The sequence below is a fragment of the Equus przewalskii genome, chromosome 1, assembly GCF_037783145.1.
Source record: "Equus przewalskii isolate Varuska chromosome 1, EquPr2, whole genome shotgun sequence".
Classification (NCBI taxonomy): Eukaryota; Metazoa; Chordata; class Mammalia; order Perissodactyla; family Equidae; genus Equus; species Equus przewalskii.
In genome coordinates this window covers 97,350,003-97,370,513 of record NC_091831.1, presented here as the reverse complement: position 1 = coordinate 97,370,513, position 20,511 = coordinate 97,350,003, and the positions used below count along the sequence as shown (strand labels likewise).

General features: G+C 42.1%; 1 protein-coding gene across 23 annotated transcripts in view; it reads left to right on the top strand.

The window, feature by feature from the left end:
- AKAP13 (A-kinase anchoring protein 13) overlaps positions 1–20,511 on the top strand; it is a 323,232-nt gene that overhangs the window by 266,604 nt on the left and 36,117 nt on the right. For all 23 annotated transcript variants that reach the window (XM_070618286.1, XM_070618278.1, XM_070618307.1 and 20 more), the window contains 2 exons: positions 1,649–1,781; positions 8,060–8,234. In XM_070618286.1, coding sequence (XP_070474387.1) covers positions 1,649–1,781; positions 8,060–8,234 — 308 coding nt within the window. The remainder of the gene's footprint in view (positions 1–1,648; positions 1,782–8,059; positions 8,235–20,511) is intronic.

Below are 20,511 nucleotides of genomic sequence, written 5' to 3'. Positions count from 1 at the left end.
TTTTGTTTTTTTGGTGAGGAAGATTGGCCCTGAGCTAACGTCTGTTGCAATCTTCCTCTATTTCGTATGTGGGACGCCGCCACAGCATGGCTTGATGAGCAGTGTGTAGGTCCACGACCAGGATTCAAACCTGCAAATTCCAGGCCACCGAAGTGGAGCACACAAACTTAACCACTATGCTACCGGGCCAGCCCGTCCCATGCAGTTTTTTTAAGTTGCCCTCCTTTTCACAAAGTCATCAGTTATGACTCGGTGATGCAGAAGTCTCTTAATATGAATACTTGTCTTTGGACTTCTGTCGTATTTTATTTATTTTTTGTCCTTTCTGGAGCAGTGGTTGTTAGACCATTTCCCCTTTATCTTGGTAACAGACTGCTTTATTTTGTAAACAATGCTTTATAAATAGACTTCTGTTACTGAGGAGGACCCTCGTGGTTGTGCTCCTGTCTGCCCTCTCACAGAGGCCCTTGAGGTAGACACTACTTTTCGGTGGAAAGGTTCTAAACTAACTGTTCTAGAACACGTAGGAAAAGTAGTACAAATAGATTGCTTTTCTGTATAATGGATTATATACACAAGTGCCCAGCGTTCCTTGAGGAAATGAACCTTTGTGAATTTGCTAAGGTCCAAGTGTGTCCATCGTGGATGGACTTAGATTTTATGTAGGCTTCCTGAACAAGTGGATTGGTGCATCTGGACTGTGTGGAACTCCTAAAATGAATCTTTCTACACTCTGCCTTAATTCTGCCTGCCATTCAGTATATTCCGTCCTAAAATTCTGCATGGCTGTACAGGCACACCTTGAAGACATTGAGGGTTCAGTTCCAGGCAACCACAATAAAGCAGGTCACACAAATGTGATAGTTTCCCAGTGCATTAAACATTATGTTTACACTATACTGTAGTCTGTTAAGTGTGCCAGTAGCATTATGTCTAAAAGAAATGTGCATACCTTAATTTAAAAATATTGCTAAAAAATGCTAACCATCATCTGAGCCTTCAGCGAGCTGTGATCTTTTTGCTGGTGGAAGGTCTTAAAAACGCAATATGTGCCAAGTGCAGTAAAGTGAAGTGCAGTAAAACTCGGTATGCCTGCCTCACCAGTCCACGGCGTTGGTTGTCCAGTGTGCTGTCAAACTAAACACAGTGTGATCTCTGCTATTAGGGACGTTGCGTGTGCATTCAGTCACGAAAATTCCTGGTTTGCAACCTTCATTAGCAAGTCGGTCATTCCATCAATGTGTGGGTTTCTTTTCATGCACCTGTTTGATGCAAAGACATTTGTAAATTGAGTGCTATTTTAGATTCAGAAATTTCAGATAAAATAATGAACAACTGACAGGCCCCAATTAACATCAGATCACTGAAAATCTGTTAGTCAAATGTTAATAACTGAAAGAAGAAAAGTTAGCCAGGTTTTGGCAGCAGAACATGGGCACTGTGGGACGTTCTATTCTTGGATGTTATTGTATAAAACCTCTCAGGAGCCTCTTATGCCACTTCCCATTTTCACATGAGTATATAAGTTGGCTGTGAGTTGTGGCTAAAATCTGACAATGAGGGTTAGAAAGAATTATATATAAGGTGTGTTAACTTTTAAAAATTAACTTCTGTAATCTTTTTTAAAAATCTCCTTGTTTTTACTTAGTATAACAGAAGAGAACTATGGCTTCCTGCCACCAAGCCCCTCCAAGAAGGATTTTGAAAGGATAAGGGGAACAAAAGTCAGCCGTACGTTCAGCTACATCAAGAATAAAATGTCCAGCAGTAAGAAGAGCAAAGTAAGTACGGTCGTGGCATTCCCGTGTGACCACTCAGTTCGTCATCAGTAGGCTCCAGTCGCAGCCTGTATCACCCACAAACTAATTGAACAATGGGGACACATGGAAATAAATTTAGAGATACTCTCCGAAATAGCCTAATATTTGAGGAAAAATAGCAACAAGAGGTAGTACCACTAATTGAGTTTTTCTTATATACTAAGAGCTTTCCATATATTATCTCATGTTATCCTTTCCGCTTCTTGTAAGGTGGATGTTATCTCCCTTTTCTAGGAGTGGGGTACCTCATTTGTGGGAATGTGGGCAGAGGTTCAAAAGTAAGAAAGTAAAAATCACCTGTAGTAACCCCACATAAAGATAGCTACTCTCCTAATCTTTCTTCCCATGTATTTTGAAAAGAAAGAAAGAAAAGGAGTTGACTTTCTTATACTGATTCCCAGTGCCAAACCAAAACAGATTCCATTTCACATCAGTGGGGAAAAGCTTTCTGCCTCCCACTTCCTACACTCCATTCACCCTCCACACAACCTCCAATGAAAGAAAGAAGTGAAAAAAAAACCCTGGAAATCAAAGAGCTCTTGCCAAAGAATCACTATATATACACGTGCATGCGTGTGTAGGGGGGTATATACATACACACTGGTACATAAATGCTTGAAGTAAGGGAAATAACAAACACTGAACTCAAGAATATTGTTGTAAAACTGCGCCTCCCCGTCTTCCTCCTCCCCCACCCCCAAAAAACACAAGCAGCAGCTTAGCCCTCACTTAAGTGGGCTGGAGGAAATAGAGCCAATGTATTTTACAGAGTTTTGTAAATAGGAGCTCTTTCTTTTAGTGAATGCTAGATTTGGTCATCACTCAGAGGGATTTTTCCACAAAACCTGCTTCCGGAATTGTGTTTTCTCTATTTTTCCTGCCCGTGTGCAGAATGGACCGGAAATGGGCAATCAGGAGAAACGGGAGAAGATGCAAAGAATCTAGCAAGTTGCTTCTGGAATAATCACTTATTTAAATATTAACTTCATACTTAGCCTTATTTTCTAGTTCAAAAGAATTAAGGTTGAAAAGGGCAGAATGCTTCCCAGCATTCTACGTATTAGCAGCAAGGCTTAAAATAGAGCCTTGTCTATTTTATTTACCACTGCTGGCGTGGACGCTGGTTGGCATCCACAAAAGAAAACCTCCTTGGAAAGATCAATATAAATTAGCCAAGTATTGGTGGGTGACTTCTGTGGTCTCAGCATTCTGCTAGGTGCTAAGAAGCAGCTGAAAGAACTGAAGCTCATGGCCTTTCCCTGGAAAAATTTTGTGATCCGTTTGGATGGTTTCAAAATGTTTTTCTTGTTTTTTATTTTGTTTTTAAACTGTGGAGTCTTTTCTTCAAACGAACTTTGAATAGGAAGACAGTCAGTAAGTGAAGAGTCCCCTTTCCATTCATCTCCCCAGTGACGTTGACCCTCGGGGCTGCGCAGTGAATGCTCCACTGATCACGGTGATGAGACCATGCGGACGGACATGCACACAGCGTGTAAGAGTGGATTTAGGAACTGGAGCCTGACCTTTAAACAAGCCTCATGCCAGCCTCTATTTTACAAACTGAAGCACAGAGAAATGTGCTTCCGGTCACAGAACTAGATAATATTAAGGCAGAACTCTCTTGTGGTCTGACTTCCAGAAAGTACTACTCTTCATTTCATGCTCAGTCTTAAACAGAATCTGTTACTGAACAGTATCTTTTTCTTTTTAACTTTTTTAATTATCTCAAAGGACTGGAGTTTGCTAGTCGGAGGATGAAGAGAAAAGGGCAGGAGAAGAGAAGGTAATTTGTGTTAGAGCAGAGTCTGTCAGCACTGGCAGAAACCATATCACTTGACCTCTTGCCTCTGATCATGTCCTTTGTCAAAAATGACAACACTCTTTTGCAATAAGACTGGTTCCTCTTTCAGACTTGGCTGCAAGATTTGATCTTTGGGGGCTTGTGCTGTGTCCAGCAATGGAAAGTCTCAAAAAATTACAAATCGGTAACCATGCATTGCAGTCCGTTTCACATTATCAAGTGTTTCAGGAGTGCCCCAGTGACCAAATACATTAGGAAGTTTGAGTCACCTTTCGTAATTTACTAGCGAACTTTAAATAAGGTTGTTTTAGAACTTCCCGTGGGATAGCTCGGCTTTTGTCAACATAGCAGAAGGTAGCAAGAAGCAGGGAAGCTAGTAATCAATACATTTTGTGTTAAGTTCCATTAAATACCTTGTCTTTATGTGCCGGGCGCCCACAGTGGAGCTTTACCATATATGAATGTTTTATTCTCTAAACGATAACGTGAAAATTAACTGGATGTTAACTTTTCATAGCATAATGATGCATACTCTGCTGTTTCTCTTAACTATTGAATAATATTACTTCTCTATAATGTTAAAAAATTGAAAGTGCTGCTATAGATGTTACCACTAATTTTTTAATGCAAATAATACATTTTTACTTCTTTTAAATTATCTTTTAAAGAGATGCTATTAGAGATCATCTAATCTACTTTTATCACTCTTGTACAATTTAACTGTTCTTACTTCTTTTAAAGGAAAATTTTAAACATTTACTGAAGATTGTATTAAATTGCCACCTCCAATTCTTAGTAATGGTTTAGAAATTCCTCCTTTTCTTATAATTAATTATTATATATGTATTCATATAGAATAGTTTATAGTTACTAACCTAGATATATTATAGTCGATACGTTAAATTGGGTTAACATACAGCTCTTAAATAATAATCAAAGGAGCCAGAAGTCAGCCACAAGGCACCAAATTGTTCACATTCCTGGGTAATAAATTTTGCTTGTAGAATTGGGTAATGTATATATAGGATTTGAGAAATTGAGTACTGATCCTCCACGTGTCCTTCGAGAATTATCAGTACCTGGCGTGAGTTATTAGACAAATATATTGACTGTTTTTTGAAAGAGGAGAGCCTAAACAGGAAGTCTGACAGGAAGACTGGCTGTTTCTGCTTTTGTCTTATACTATCTTCGAGAGATCGCACTGTTTCCTCCTGAGTGAGTTTGCTTGCTACAGAGCATTTAAACACGAATGTGCATAACGTTCCCCTTCATGAAGGGAGTCGAGTCACCCTCTCTAAACCATCTTGTCACTCTGGGTTTCTTTTTTCTAAGCTTTCCTCTTTACAGATGACTAGGGGACGGTTAGAAATGTTGTAGACAAATTCTTAATATGACTCGAAGTAGGCATTTTTGGACTGTGCAAGAGTTAGATTCCTGCACAGCTGCTAGAATGCTACGTAAATTAAGGCGCTCGGCCCCGGCTCCTAGCTCCTGTGGTCTGTGTAAAGGAGGACAGAACCCACCAAAGTGCCTGCTGGAGTAAAGGAGTGTTTGCAGAGGCTCAAGTCAATGTTACCTATAATGATCTGTCTCGTTCATTCTCTGATTAAACATCTGCAGTGTGACGGTTGCTTAATCATGGCATGGTTCCCAGTTGTCCAGAGCGTTCTGATTTTTTTATTGTAATTCCTTGTCTGAAGCAGTAGGTTTGGGAAAGTGAGAAGTCATTTTCCTTCGTAGTATTCTAGTGTAGTTGTTGCCTGCATCTTTGCCTTTAAATACTCTCAGCTTCTGTTTCCCCAGCACACAGATAGAGTGTTTTGGCAGTTGTTAAAACACAGAAAAGTCAAACTTCCGAAAACAACCACTCACCAGTTTACCGCAAGCAACTTCGCTAACAAGTTCTCTTAGGAAGCTTACTTCTTTTTAGAAAATGAGGATTCTGTTTTTAAGTAGACGCGTTGCCTAACTTCGTGTTAACAAATTGGCCTCAATCCTTGACCAGAGTTCCATCGTGCATCTTCAGCACCGTCCATACAAGCAATGTTTTGGGGCATTGGTTTGGTTTCATTTCCTGTGTGCTTGGTAACCAGGCTCGTTGGCTTTCCTGGCAGCATTCAAACAGTTAAGCTCGTCTTAAGGAAACAAGAGGCCTCAGCCCTCCTCCTTCCCTTTCTCAACCAGTCCCTGGCTTCCTCTTGCGGCTGCTCTAATGGCAGCTCAGGGCTGCTGGGCTGCTCCCCGCCGCACGAGCCCCTCCTCCTGTGACAACACATCTCCTGGCATGGGGGTCGCATCATGTCGGTCAAATGGGGTCCGTTCCATGAAGTACCCCTCATATCAGTGAGATTCATGGGACCAAAACATGGGGAGGTAAGAGCCTCGCTTCTTTAAAGCACTAAATTCTAATCAACTCAGAAAGAGACAGTGCAGTTTCTTGTTGTGTTTTGTTCTTATCCTTGAAAGAACTAGTTTGGATTGTTACACAGAACGTGGAAATTATTTACTGTTTATTCCTATTTAAAGAGCGTTGCAAGGCTTCAGAGAATGAGTTAGTTGCCGTAGGAGATTTTTTTTCAACTCTTAGAGCATGCTTGAGCTTTCTGGAGCAAAAAGTCAGAGGCTTTTCAGTTTAACGTTTTATGCATGGAGAAGCCTTCAGCACAATTTAGTTAAAAGAAACATTATTTGAAAACATTCCATTTTTTTACTGACTTTTGTTAGTTATATGTACTTTAGTGGTTACTAATTTTTCACTCAGAACAGTTTCCTGTTTTGTAAAGTGAAGTAATTTGTTTTTCTCCCTTCTCCTCTTGTTATTTTCAGTAGTTCTAAAGTGTAGTAGTTCGGCTCTTAGATTTTTATTAATAGTGTTAACAAAAGACTCCACACGAATCATAGACTTAGCAATCATTCACCATTTCAGTATAGTGGATGCGTTCTGAATAGGAAGTCAGAAGACCTGGATTCTGATTTTGACTGCTGATCATTTGCTGTGTGACCTTTTGTGAGTCAACAAACCTCTCCAGCCCTTGGCAGTACAGAGTAGTTAATGAGAGCTGACATTTACAGTCAGCCGGATCTGGATCTTAATTCCAGCTTGGGCAGCTGCTGGTGTGTGGCCTCAAATGCAGTAGTGAACATCTGTGAGCACCAGTCTCCTCAAATGAAAAATGGACATAACAACTAGTACTTACTTCATTGGGTCGTTATGAGAAAATACATGTGAAGTGCTTACTGCTGTGCTTGGCACATAGTAACTCTTCCAAATTTTAGCTCTTACTTACTATCTTGTTCTTCTCAGCTGTAAAATGGGAAGCCTAATGCCCACCCTGCCCCCTTCAGAGTTATTGAATCAGATGGAATAACGTGTGTAGAAGGCATTGCTTGGAAGTGTAAGGTGCTTAGTAGTTGAGGTGATCACTAACTTTGGGGTACCCATTTTCCGAGGAATGTTTTTGGATTACAATAGTATTGTATTCCCTGGAAAATAGGTACCCCAAAGTTAGCGATCATGACAGCTACTGAATGCACTCTTCCTACCTGTGAATTGTAGTTCATGGTCCAGTCGGTTTGAAAGGAAATTATCAGTTGATGTTGGTCACCCAGCCCGGTGCTCTGCTCACAGTGCTTCTCTGAAGGACCTCTTGTGGAGAGCATGGTCAGAGCCCACCGTCCCAGCCCCCAGGAGCAGTGCGCCCCGGAAATGCTCCTGACTGCTTTAGATGTTTTATTAAGGGTCTAGCCCTCATCAGTGTTTCTTTAAGTTTTGAGAGGTTAAATTCCTCCTCCCTCTAATTTAAAAAATGGGCCAAAGTTAATATCTACGAACCTTGAGATTCTGATTAGTAAAAACTGAAAATGTCTATGTGGAGGATATTTAATACCTCTGGCTAGAGTAAAGGAGAAAACAGATGTGCCCTCACTCAGGGATCCGTGACTGGTGTGAGGAAGTCAGAGAGGAACCTCAAAGGGATTTATTTCTCGTGCTGCCCAGTCATCTTTCCTCTCCCTCAGGCTGGTCCCAGAATTGCTGCCCTCCTTTCTTCTGCTCCTGCCTGCAGCTGGCCCTAAACTCATTGCTTGCTTTCTGTGTGGGCTGTACTTTGGCTTACTGGAGGATGCATGGCTACGCCAGACTCCTCCTCAAATACCAGAAGCCTCTTTCCAGTGTTGGTCCTTGGGTGTTTTGTCTGTCCATATAATCACTGAATAAGCCACTGACAGAATTGTTCAGCCTGCCCAATCTTTCCTGTGGGTTTTCTAATGTAGCTTGGATGCTCACAACTTAATAAAATAAAAAAATTGGTCCAGAACAGTGTTCCTAACTTTTGTCCAAAACATTCACCACCCACTGTGGACCACATGCCATCTGGGTGCCCAGGTAAAGGAAAGGCCATCTACTGTTCAATTAACTGCTGATTCTTTTCTTTGGCAGGAAAAGGAAAAAGAGAAGGATAAAATTAAGGAGAAGGAGAAAGATTCTAAAGAGAAGGAGAAAGACAAGAAGGCTCTCAATGGGCACACTTTCAGTTCCATTCCTGTTGTGGGTCCCATCAGCTGCAGCCAGTGTCTGAAGCCTTTCACCAACAAAGACGCCTACACTTGTGCGAGTAAGAGACACGCTTCTCTCTGTAAGATGGGGCTCTCGGCTCGGGAAAGCTCATTTCTGGCTTCCTGTCCCCTTATCTGTTCCTCGTCTATGTGGAGAAGTAGCCTTTTTTCTAGCTTTCTTTAAATATCACTGGAGACATAAATTCTAGATCTATAACATACAGCCTATCTGTTATTTCAGACAGCCTGAATCACAAATAAGCTGTTTTGTTGTCCCTAAGCCACTGCCTATTCCAAAAATCTGTGTCAGCATCAAAACCATCTTGTAGCCTCAAACCCTAAAGCTACCCAACCGTCCCTTGTCAGGTCTTACGTGCTCATTGTTTATTCTGGTGCTTTGGTATGTGCTTGGCCATTTACCAACATCAAGACGTGGTGGCTGCCAAGGGAGAGAGTACCTTTGTGTGCAAAGATGTTCCGTATTGACCTATTGCTGACCTGCTTAAAACCACCTTCAAGCCGAGTCTGTTAACTGAGCATGGTTCTTGGTTTTGATAAGCTGCTGGAAAACAGAGGTCGGCTAACTTTTTCTGTAAAGGACCAGATAACAAATAGCTTAGACCTTGTGGGCTGCACAGTCTCTGCCACAGCTAGTGAACTCTGCCATGATAGTGCAAAAACAGCCATGGGCACTACACAAGCCAGTGAGCATGGCATGACCGTTCCAGGAAAATTTCATCTGCAGACACTGAAATTGGAATTTCATGTAATTTTTATGTGTCACAAAACATTAAAAATACTTATTTTTTCAACCATTTATAAATGTAAAAATCATTTGTAGGTCATAGGCCGTACAAAAATAGGCTGCAGGCCAGATTTGGTCTAAAGGCCTTAATTTGCAGACCCCTGGTCTAAGGCATTATGTCTCAAAATTTTATTATTGCACAGAGAGAAAGTACTAATATCCATAGCACACACCAAGGTGAATCAAGGAGTCTGCTTGTGGTCAGAAGTGACCAGTCTGGAGGTCCAGCACCCTAGTCCCGGCCCACTCACCCAGAAGGCTGAGGTGATTGGCGTCATGTTATGCCTGTAACCAGTTCAGACAAAATCGTGACTGATTCAGACCCCAAGAAGCACTTCTCAGACCATGATGTCATGGCATTGTCTTGTCTTCAGTCATTTGTGTGGAGCATCCCAAGTAATTACTAAACATAGTTAACATTGTGAAATTTGACGTTTTTAAAAGTTTATTTGAGGAGATTAAAGTTACTGCAATAATAATGTCCACTCGCTTTCTTGAAGAGAAGAGAGCGAGTGGAGTCACAGCCAGCGCCTAGTCCACAGCCTGTCTTCTCCACGCGTCAGCTCTGGGGACTTTTTAAATGACTGCACTTATCACACACATTCTTGTAAAATGACTTTTATGGATATATTATAGGCCAGATGTTGTCTGCACCCCTATTAGTTTTACTGTCCTATTTAAAAAAAAAACAAACTTGATGGGCGCTCTCGTCTGAATCTTTATGCATCCTTGTGGGCAGATGTATCGCACATTTGTGTCCTCCTTCCTGTGTGACTTACCAGGAAATTGAGAACTTACTCCAGTGTAGTAATACGTTTTGTGTGACCTCTAGGAAACAAGAGCCTGTCACTCACTGTCCGGGATCCACCAGCGTTTTTCTTGTGAAGCCCAGGTTCTAATAGGACTCATTCCTAGGACACAGGTTGAATGTCTCCAGTTTAGTCTTCAGTCGCTGGACAGTCTCCTCTCAGTGCCAAGGTGACTTGGTTGCCGAGGGCAGGAGTCCCCGAGCTTCTGAGTGTGTTCATGTATCCTGAGAACCTTTCAGCCTGCTCACAGGGTATATATATTTAATGTAAAAGTTACACGTGTGTCCGATACTGTAGTTAGAAAGAGCTCGTTCTAGGGAGAAGAGAAGTCAGATTTGCCATCTTCTTGTTGGCTAATTACTTATTAGTCTTCTTAATGGTACCTTAGATCCATAGTTTCTTTGCAGGAATTTGTGTCAGTCTCTTTTTCATTTTATTTCAGTTGAAGCTAAATATAATCCATAAGCTCACTTAATTGAGCTGTAAATTTGCATCCCTCACAACATGCTGAAAGTCAGCCAGTGAGGAAGGGCACCACCACTGCACATCCCTAGCCCGCCTTCTGAGGACGTCTTCTCAAGAAACCTCTAGTGTCCTGTGTCGAGAGGCTGCCTAACAGAAAGTCGGAGTGAGGCACCAGCACATCAACCTGTGTGTTAACTCCATCTCTCTTTTAGGTTAAGTCAATGTAAACGAGAGCTGTAGAATTTTCCTCCTGCGTTCCAAAGGATTGTTTTGCATCCTTCCTACAAAGTGCCTGTTCTCCATTTGGGGAGCACTGGTCTCAGAGAAAAACAGGGAGAGATCGTATTTTTTGATTGGCAGGATGAAATTGACATTCAGAGATCTTCATCAGTAAAGCAGACTGAACACCTGCTTTCGGCTGTAAATCATAAAAATGCTCGATAAAATATATTTTTTAAAAAACTTATGCATAACAGAGCCTGCAAAAAGGAAGTTATCTGAAGGAACGCATAATCAGAACAATGGAGCATCTCTCCCAGTTGGGGAGAGGATATGTGGCCTCAGGGCACATAGTGGGAGCTGGAACTGAGACCCCTGAGTAAAATCAAGAGCTTTAAAGACTGTGGCATCCATGCCCTGGGCCTTCAGAAGCAGTGAGGAGACTTGCTCTCCCCCCGGGATCCTGAGCGAGAACTCTCCCTCGTATGTGAACCTGGGGTCTGAATTTACACCATCTGTATGTACTAGAACCCCAAACTAAGATGTCTTCACTAGAGTTTTAGTGAAATCCCAGCCTAGGAATGATGAGACCCCAAGGGACTCCAGCTGAAGTCAATACAGAACTGTGCACCCGAGGGTCACTGTGACACACCAGGCTATGTAGAGCTTCCCACGGGAGGAAGAAAAGTCCTATAAAGCTGAAGCCAAGCTTAAAATAAAAAATACATTGGGGCCGGCCCAGTGGCGCAGCGGTTAAGCTCACATGTTCCGCTTTGGCAGCCCAAGGTTCGCCGGTTCCCATCCCGGGTGCGGATCTGCACACTGCTTGGCAAGCCGTGCTGTGGTAGGCATGCCACATATAAAGTAGAGGAAGATGGGCACGGATATTAGCTCAGGGCCAGTCTTCCTCAGCACAAAGAGGAGGATTGGCAGCAGATGTTAGTTCAGGGCTAATCTTCCTCAAAAAAACAAAAAATAGACACCACGTAAGCAAGTAAACCTCCATGAAGAAGGGTTAGTGGATGCACAGGCAAGAGAAGATGTTGAGAGTTATTAAAAGGTTCAAATGAATAGAATGCCTAATGAAAGAGGAGAACGTAGCAACTAAGGGGCACGTCTGAGAGATAACTGAATAAACTTCAACAATAGAAGTAGTACTTAAAGGATCTTCGTGGAGAATTTTCAGATATTTTAGCGTCTGCATTATCAGTGAACTGTTCTGATTTATATTTGTTTATCCAGGAGGGAAATGGCTTCCACTCTGTCATCTGCTCTAGTAAGGAGAGAGCTGCGTGAATATTCTAGGAAATCTTTGACTTCAAACCAGATTTATTTTCTACATTTAACTCCCAATAATTATACTCTTGAGTTCCTGAACTTAAAGGAAGTTATTCAACAAAGATCAGTTCCCCGAATTCTGCACGACACTGTGTCCGGTATTTTGGCTCATTCACAAGCAGGTCATCAGCAGGTGTTTACTGAGCAGCAGTGTGTGCCAGGCACCCTCCTCGGGCTGCTTACACCATGGCTTATAAAGAGAGTTCTCAGAGTGTTATCCTTGGTTTTTACCCATTGCAGCTTTGTTCATAATGTGGACAGGTTAGAAGGAACCTAGATATTCATCAATAAAATATAGTATATTCCTTAGATGGAATATTGGGCCGATGCTAAAAAGAGTAGGCTAGATGAAGAGTTGGCAGACTTTCTGCAGAAACTGGCAGTGAGTGTGTTAGGGCTTGCGGGCTGTCAGGTGTTTGTTCTGACTACTCGACTCTTGTAGCATGAAAGCAGCCACAGATAAGACATAAAAAATAAACATGGCTGTGTCCCAGTAAAACAGTACTTACAAAAACTGGAGATGGGCGGAATTTGGCCCACAGACCGTGGTTTGCCAGCCACTGGGATAGGTCTGCAGGTCCGGGGGTCTCCAAGACATGTTGATAGGTTGAAAAGGCAGCAAATAGAACTGTATTATGATCCTGATTTATAGAAAACAAGTAAGCAAACAGTAATTGTTTATGTAAATATACAAGAACATCTAAAAGGTTATATATCAAACCATTAATTTGAAGGAAGAGATTCTATGGGGAGAGGTTGAAGGGGGGGACTAAGTTTTTATTTTATACTTTTATGTTGTTTGAATTTTTAGAATATACTTATATTGTTTGTATGAGTAAAAACAAGATGCAAACCTTGGATCACTGATAGTGTCAGAGGTTTTTCTGGTTATTTCTCAGCTGGTCTCTGATAAAAGAGCAAAATATGTTGATATTTGATTTAAGAACTTAATGGACAAAGAGCAAAATTATTACTGGAAAACAGTCGCCTTGAGAAAAGACGTATGGACAGTTGCCCATCACGGTGACTGAAGCACCAGCTTAAGTAGGAAGCAGTATAAGTGGTTTCTTCCCGCTCTCAGTTCTGGACTGTGACATGAAATGTTATCCGAAGGTTTAGGAACAAAAGAGATGGACAGTCTTCTCTGAAAACCCAAACACTCTTTTTCTTGTGCTATAGAGAGCAATAGGTTTAAGAACTGTTGGTGTATGATTATAGCGAATGGATGACTCTTCATGGCTAGCTCCAGGCGGCTTTTCAGTTTAAATTCAGATTGGAAAAAGTTGTCTAAATTGTATCACTGTATCTTTAGCCTTCTAGAGCCATTGATTTGTCTATATACATTATTTCTAGGTTAAAAACAGTTGAGTTTTGCCCTCCTTGCCTGTATTATTGGTCTACCTTAGATGATAATGACTCCGAATTAAACCTGCAACTGTCATCTGATTGATTTGTCAGATAGCAAAAATATCCGCTATAAACATGTCCACTATAATGTAGCACCTCTTAACCACAGGCATCCTAAAGCCATTTTTGTTTTCTTGGTGCTTGTTCCTGTTAAACATAAATAAAACTTCTCTCTTGCTGGTCTCCCTCCATGATGACGCATAGCTGGGACACCGTAGGTTGTCAGACGTGTAGTGTGCTATACTGTGTGCTGGAATTGCCCCTGGAGAAGGGGCATCTGCACTACCTCTTGGAGACTTCCACGGCCCAAGGACACCGCAGCAGCCCGTGGAGAATCACTTGCGTGGCGTCTGGGACCAATTAGGAAAAACTAAACGTAGGAAGTTTGAGACTTGGAGACTTTAAGTTCTCAGCCACACATCAGTGTGGGAAGTAAATAGTTTAGTAGATAGGGCAGAGGTTTTCAGGAATTTTTTGTGGCACTGATATTTCGGAAGTTTCACAGATTTTTGAGTTGATATATATTTTAAACTGATTTTAAACCTGCATAAAAAATATACATGCTCAAAAGTGTAACCAAATTTTAACATCATGTTAACTTTAGCTATCAGCCTACATGCTTGTTTGTATTTTTCCTTCCACCTCTAATTAATTGAAAAGTATAGTGTGATTGCAAGGCAAGCCATTTTTTTAAAAACTGCTAATATTTGCACCTTGTTATCTATGTGTATGAAGTTATTCTCTATATTATATATTCTAAATACAGAAATAGATGCCGAGGTACGTGTGTGAATGTGAAGTATCAAATGTACCTCCGATTTCTCATTTTTAAATCCATCAAAACAGCTTCATTGTTGTCATTTATTGACTTTAAATGTTAAAATTGTAACTCAAAAATCTAGACTAAATATGTCACATACTTGATGGCACACATTGTAGCAATATTTTATTTTCATTTAAGACTTCTTAAAAGTAGAAAACCAGTAAAATAGCAGAATGGCTACTAGTTTTATGTTACCAGTGTTTATAATAAGTAGGATGGGTCTCCTTTGGTTTCACTTGTAAATTTGAACGTTAAGTCATCGGGAACCAGATCATTTCAGCAGCAGTGTGTCATCACTGGAGTCTTTTCTGCTGGAGGGTTGGTTTCAGTATCATAATGTCCCCTTGCAGCGGTTCTTTGATTGATGGTAATAGCTTGATCTAACTAAAATGTCACAAGTTATCTTAGTTCCCCCTGCTCAGCAAAAACAAAGAAACGAGTTCATGTTTTTGAAATTTAAACTGAAAGAATCAGACAGCAAAAAGGAACAGTGTGATGGGACCTGAATGTTACCCTAACATGCACCTAAGGTGCAAAATACATGTTAAATTTGCATACCACCCCACCTCAGAAACTTCCGAGCTCCCTGCTACAGCTAGAGCTGTGCACTCGGCTCCCGAGGAGGTGTTGAAATAGGCTCAACATTTAGTGCTAGCGTTAGGGTTTGTGTGTGACAGCCTGCCACTTACAAAAAGAAGGGGAAAAACAATTGAGATTTAAAAGCAAAGAAACGACGTGTAGTCATCTCCCCAAAGGGACAAAAATAATTGGCTGATTCTTCCCAGCTTCCTGAAGAACAGAGCCTGCGATGAATGTTTGTGTGTATGAGGCACCATCTGTTATCTTGCAGGAAGTGGAAAATATGAGTAACTGGGGGACTCGATCTTTTTTCCACTCCCCTCCCTCCGTCATTTGCAGGATCTTCCCAGGAGTTTTGGGAAATGCAGCATCCCTCCAGTTGGTCGTTCACCTCCCAGGAAACCCTTGTGCTCTTAGCTTCCCTTTTTGGTTTAACGTGACCCTGCGTGCTGCCCCCTGGAGCCTCAGACCCCGAGTGGCTGCTCAGTCAGCTTTGCCTTGTGGTTTAGATAGCTCAGCCGCATAGGCCATCATGATGACGTGTTATGGTGGCTGGTATTGATTTGCACCTGTCTTCCAAATATCTTTAGTCGCTTTAATATATATGCCTGCATGCAAATACTAAGAGACGCAGCAAGATAGAATGTTTTTAAACAAAGTAACATCTTGTGACTCCATTGGATTACTCCTGGACCAGGCTGAGCTCATAATTGTGGGTGAAGGCTGAGTCCATTGTGTGGACTTCTGTGGAATGGTCGTGATCACAAACATGGAAATAGCAGAGAACAAATCCGCCATGTAGTTCCTTTGCAGTCTTCCCCTGGGAGAAAACCAGCAGTGGAAGCAGAGACTGAAGGCCCATGTCAGGACTCCTTAAAGTCATTGAATTTAGGAGAAACCTGGCAGATTTGGGGGGTTTTTTTTGTTCCTTAGCCAAAACTCTACTCTTGCTTTAGGATTAGGTGACTTTAGCTGGGGAAAGAGAGGGGTGTCTCCAGCTCGTACGGCTTCGTTTCTGTGAAGCTGCCCTTGAATGATCAGCTGTTCTTTCCAGCTGCCACCGAGAACTTGCTCTGGGAGCACTGGAATCTGTTATGTTTGGGGTTTCGGATCTTGCCAATCGTGCTGTTTTGTTTGCTTTAAACAGATGTAAAATGATACTGAGATTATTGCTGATTTATGTTCTGTTGTGTTAGCAGCTTCTGAGTACTTTTGTGGTAGGTTGTTTCCCTTGATTAAAAAAATAAACAAGTAGACCAGCTGCAATCTAAGTAGGAGACACAGGCTTTAGAATGTCTGTGATGCTTAGGTTTTGCTTTGGATTTTTTCCGGAAAAGCAGCTCTCTAGATAGACGGTTTTCTGGCATTTAGAGTTCATTGCTTATGTGAGATAGTAAAGTACATATAATTGATTAAAGAAAGGTGACAAAGAGCCTGAGGAATAAAGTCAGTTCTTATTCGAGCAGAGCACTTTCATTTTGTTTCCCAGTGTTCTTATGAAAACAGCTGTTATATGAGCCTTCAGCTGAGATGATTGGGCTCCTTTTTGTGGCTTCCCTCCTGTTCTCTACATCAGGACTGTGGTTGTTACACCAGCTACCAGGAGCATCTGCGTGCCTTTTGTATCTGAGCTCTGTCAGTCCAGACCAGGAGGTGTCTCAGACCCCCCCAAGGATGTTAAACGAGAAGTTGCAGAAAGAATTTCGGAGCATGTATCTCTAAATTGTTCATATTGGAATGTTTTTTGTTTTTGTCGTCGTTTGTTTTGTTGTAGTTTCTTGGTTAGGGTTGAAATGACAGGAAGAAGTTACCCCTTTCTAGCCTTAAACGTAACTCTTCAACCTGTATCCTTAAGAAGGATCAGAGAGGTTTCCCCAGATCGATTTTGCTGGTCCCATCTGTCTCTGGAAGTCAGAATAGTCGGAACTCATCAGCATGTTCCTGATGATGGTCGGTGGACTGAAGTATCAGAAGGCGCCTTACTTCAGAGCTCTGACTATACAGGACTTAAGTCAAGAAGGAGACTCCTTCCCTTCGTCGGCATTCCTTGACTATTCCTGCTGTTCTCTAGTTTCCCTTCAGGTTGCCGTGGCCACTCCTTATCCCTCTATAAAGCTGATTTTCTTAAGCTAGTCTCTCTAATGGATTCTTTTACTTTTCTGCTGAAAGAGAAAGAACGTATAGTTTATAACAGTTCACCAAAGGTCTGTGGTGGCAGAAGTTAAAAAAAAACTGCAGCAACAGCTAGATGCTAGTTCACAGTCGTGTGGGTTTTCCTTCACGTTCTTTTGTTTGATGCCTCCTTGTAGCGAAAAGAGAAGTTGAAGGCTGGGCTGTTGGCTTTTAAGTTCAGAGGAATCTAATTAGGGGTCGGCTGTGGTCCCATAAACCCCTGTGCCGAGACCTTTTTAAAGGACTTTGAAAACTGAAAGCATATTGCTTACTGCTATTAGGAAAGCTGGTTTTTTTAAATAAATAAATAAAAGGCCAAATAATTCTTTGATCTCCCTAACAACATGCTATGGTTTGTGGCAGAAACTTGAAATGTATGAGATTTGTCTTCCAATCTTGTGTTCTTGATAATTGTCTGTTTTCCAAAACAGAAAATAAGGTTTAACCTCATGACTTTGGCTGGTGTCAGTGGGGCTGAAGTTTCTAAATCACCCACGTACACCGCTAAAACCATCGCTGTGCACTGGCTCCAGGACAACTTGATAACAACTTGAGTGTTTTTCGAGTAGGTACTTGAGAATGTTAAGCAGATGTCCACGCAAACCATTTCTCACGGAGACTTGCGACCGTATTTTAGAGCATATTAAAATTCAAGTGAGTTGTAGGCTTGTGGGAAAAGTCGTTTACTGAAGGACATCTTAGGTATTGTTTCTGCTTTTATGATTCAGCGATTGGAGTTGTCTTTTAAATCTCAGACACTGGCCTGAGCACTTGACTATTGCTGAAGTCTGTTTAAAAGTGATAGCACCACTCCTCGAAAATTGTTCTTGCTTAATTCCCCTTAGGGTGATGGAACTGATGGGGAAGAAGGAACAGGAAGAATGCCGCTTGGAAACGAGTTCTGTCCACAGTGCTGGTTGGCACTTTTGCAGATCAGATTTAGTGGCCAGTTCTCTGCCACCTCCTGTGTTGCCCATAGATGCCTAAAATATAATCGATTTCCCTTAACACAAAGGAGAAAGCGAAGGAGCACTTTTGTCACTGGAACATGAGACAATAAAGTCTAACTGAAAATTGTTTTTAATTTATCATAAATGTGATTGAATTTTTAAAGGATAAAGAAATCTGAGGAACTTTGAAGGATGTTAGAATTTGATACAATGGAATAAAAAAAATACTAATACGAAGTGGCACGTGGATAATATAACAAACACCTATGTACTCACCACTCAAAATGAAAAAATAGTAACATTTTGTTGTATTGCTTCAGATTATTTTTCAGCTTTGAAGAAAGAAACCATTGTAGTTAAGGTCAAATTCCCCTTTCTATCTCTGCCTAATCCCATTCCTCCTTCCTCCCCGTGGACAACGCTGTGGTGAAGTCATGAGGTACATTGTATGATGCATTAGAAGGGCGTCATGGCATTGGCATCTCAGGAGTTATGTGGATTTCTGGTTGTGATTCTGCTTTTTTCTCTGAGTAGTAAAACAATTTCTTTTTAAAAATTAGCCTTATTTTCAAGTAGCAGAGAACTAGACAAATTAATGAGAACCAGTGGCTTCCGGTTTTTAAGAAAAATATATTCAAATGTTTTCCTTTTGCTGATGAGAATGAGTCACTCCCCTGGGGTCTCTTTCTGCAAAGGCCTCCTTGTGCCCAGAAAGGGACACTGCTGAGAAACCTGGCATTAATTTTGCTGATGCGTAACCTCTTTCTGATTGCTGACTTCTAGAACAGCTTCTTCTGTGGAAATGGTCATGATCACATACAGTAGAAATTACAAGGAGCAGAGCATCCATATGGCTCTCTTGCAGTCTGTTCCTAGGGAAGAAAACAATGGAAGCAGGAACAGAGCTTTGACTGAGAGAAAACCTTCCAGGTTTTTTCCTCCTGTTGATTTCCTGAGTGAGCCTTTCCCAGGAGAGGACTCTGCTCATGCTTCTGTTGAAGCATGAACTTGGATGTCTCTTTTGGTTTGTTAACATCAGAAAAATGACCAGACAGTGAATTTCACACTGGGTGGAGCTAGGAGAGGTTGGCTAGATAGAAGTCCTTGATGTGCCTAGGAGTAACAGGCCCCGAATAAAGCCTCACCCCACCCCACCCCCAGGACTTCCAGACTAGTTCCAACTCTGGGCCACCCTGCTGGTGTAAGTTGAGTGGCTCCTGATAGCCCCTTGTGTGGTGATGACTTCAGCCAAGACTCCTCCAGTCAGAGCTGCTGATTCCTGAGTCCCTGCCTAAGCTGCCCTAAAGCCTGGGTCTCTCCTGGTGATAATGCAGATGACTGAGAAGTTGAGAGCTTTGCTTCAGCATGAACCTTACTGAACAGTCCAGCAGAATTTACTTCGAAAAATTAGCCCTTTCTTCAATAGCTGTAGCACATAGTCTTAGAGAAGAACAGACAGAGGGCACTCAGGCGGAAATGTCCTCCCTTTCATTTTATAGATGAGGAAACTGAGGCCTGTGTAGAGGGGACTTGCCTAGGGTCACAGTAACTAATTAGCAGAGCCAGGACCTACATCAAACTTAGTTTGGTAGCTGTTCTTCTTGTATTCCTTTTAGTGTTACTAAGTTGACCTTTCACAAACTGTAATCAGGGTTGTATCAGGGCACTTGGCTTTTGGGTAAAGTAGACAAAGGGTCTAAAATAGACATTTGAATAGATGCCATGAGCCAGGCACTGTGCTAGAGAGACTTAATTGAATAGTCAGCAGTAGACAGGGGGTCGCTGCCCTGGAGGAGTACTCAGTGGAGGAGAAAACCACCAGATCACAGTGCAGCGTGATGGGTGGTATCATGGAAGAGACCTGTGGACCAGGCAGGCACGGCAGGAGCAGCTGTTGAGGAAGGAATGGGAAGAGGCCTTTGGGAACTGTGATTCTGGCAGTCTCCATTCTGGTATCCTCCCCATCATGCCTCCATTCCCCCTCTGAGTCCATATGTGTGAGGTAGAGAGCGTCTTCGTCCGTGATTAGTGACTTGGCTTCGGCAGGAGCTGTGGTGCCTCCTGAATCTGTGTGAAGGATCGCCTAATGAATGGGATCTGGTTGATTTTCTCAAGGAGCCTTTCCCTGGAGAGGCTCTCGTCACTGGGTGTCCCCACAGACGGATCTTTTATTTCTTTCTACTTCACCTCTGGCCTCCTGGCAGTTGTTCTGTGACTTCACAGCGGCAGTAAGAGCTGTTGATGACCCTTCTGAGTCACAGAGGGCTGGGTTTTTACATCAGTGGCCCTTCTAGGCCAGGGGAGTGAGAAATGAGAGTTGAAATAAAATTGTGTCCTTGGCAAATTGTGGTCCCCGTTCGTCTTTCAGAAGTCTCTCTCTTTCTCTTGAGTCGGGGCTCCCAGAAGTGCTCTGGGGTAGCTCTAATAACCTTTCTTCTGTGGCTCTTGACTTGGGGTGGGTTGCAAAAGGCTCAGGGTAGTTAAGATCCCAAGTAGAAGCACATAAACAGGTAGATTTTCCAATCCACACTCTACCTTTGACACAGTGATGCAAATTTCACAGCCCCTGCCATGGGGCTTCATTTATGTATTTATTGGTGACTTAGGCTTACATATTGACAGCTGGCACTTTTACTTTTAGTTTTGATGGCCTCTCTGCTTCCTGCCTGAGAAGTTCCAGACTTCTAGTTTTCCTTAATCAGAAACCCCGTCTGCTCTTGTTTCTCCTCCCTCAAGTGGCATCACATGGCTGCTCTCTGGAGGAGAACT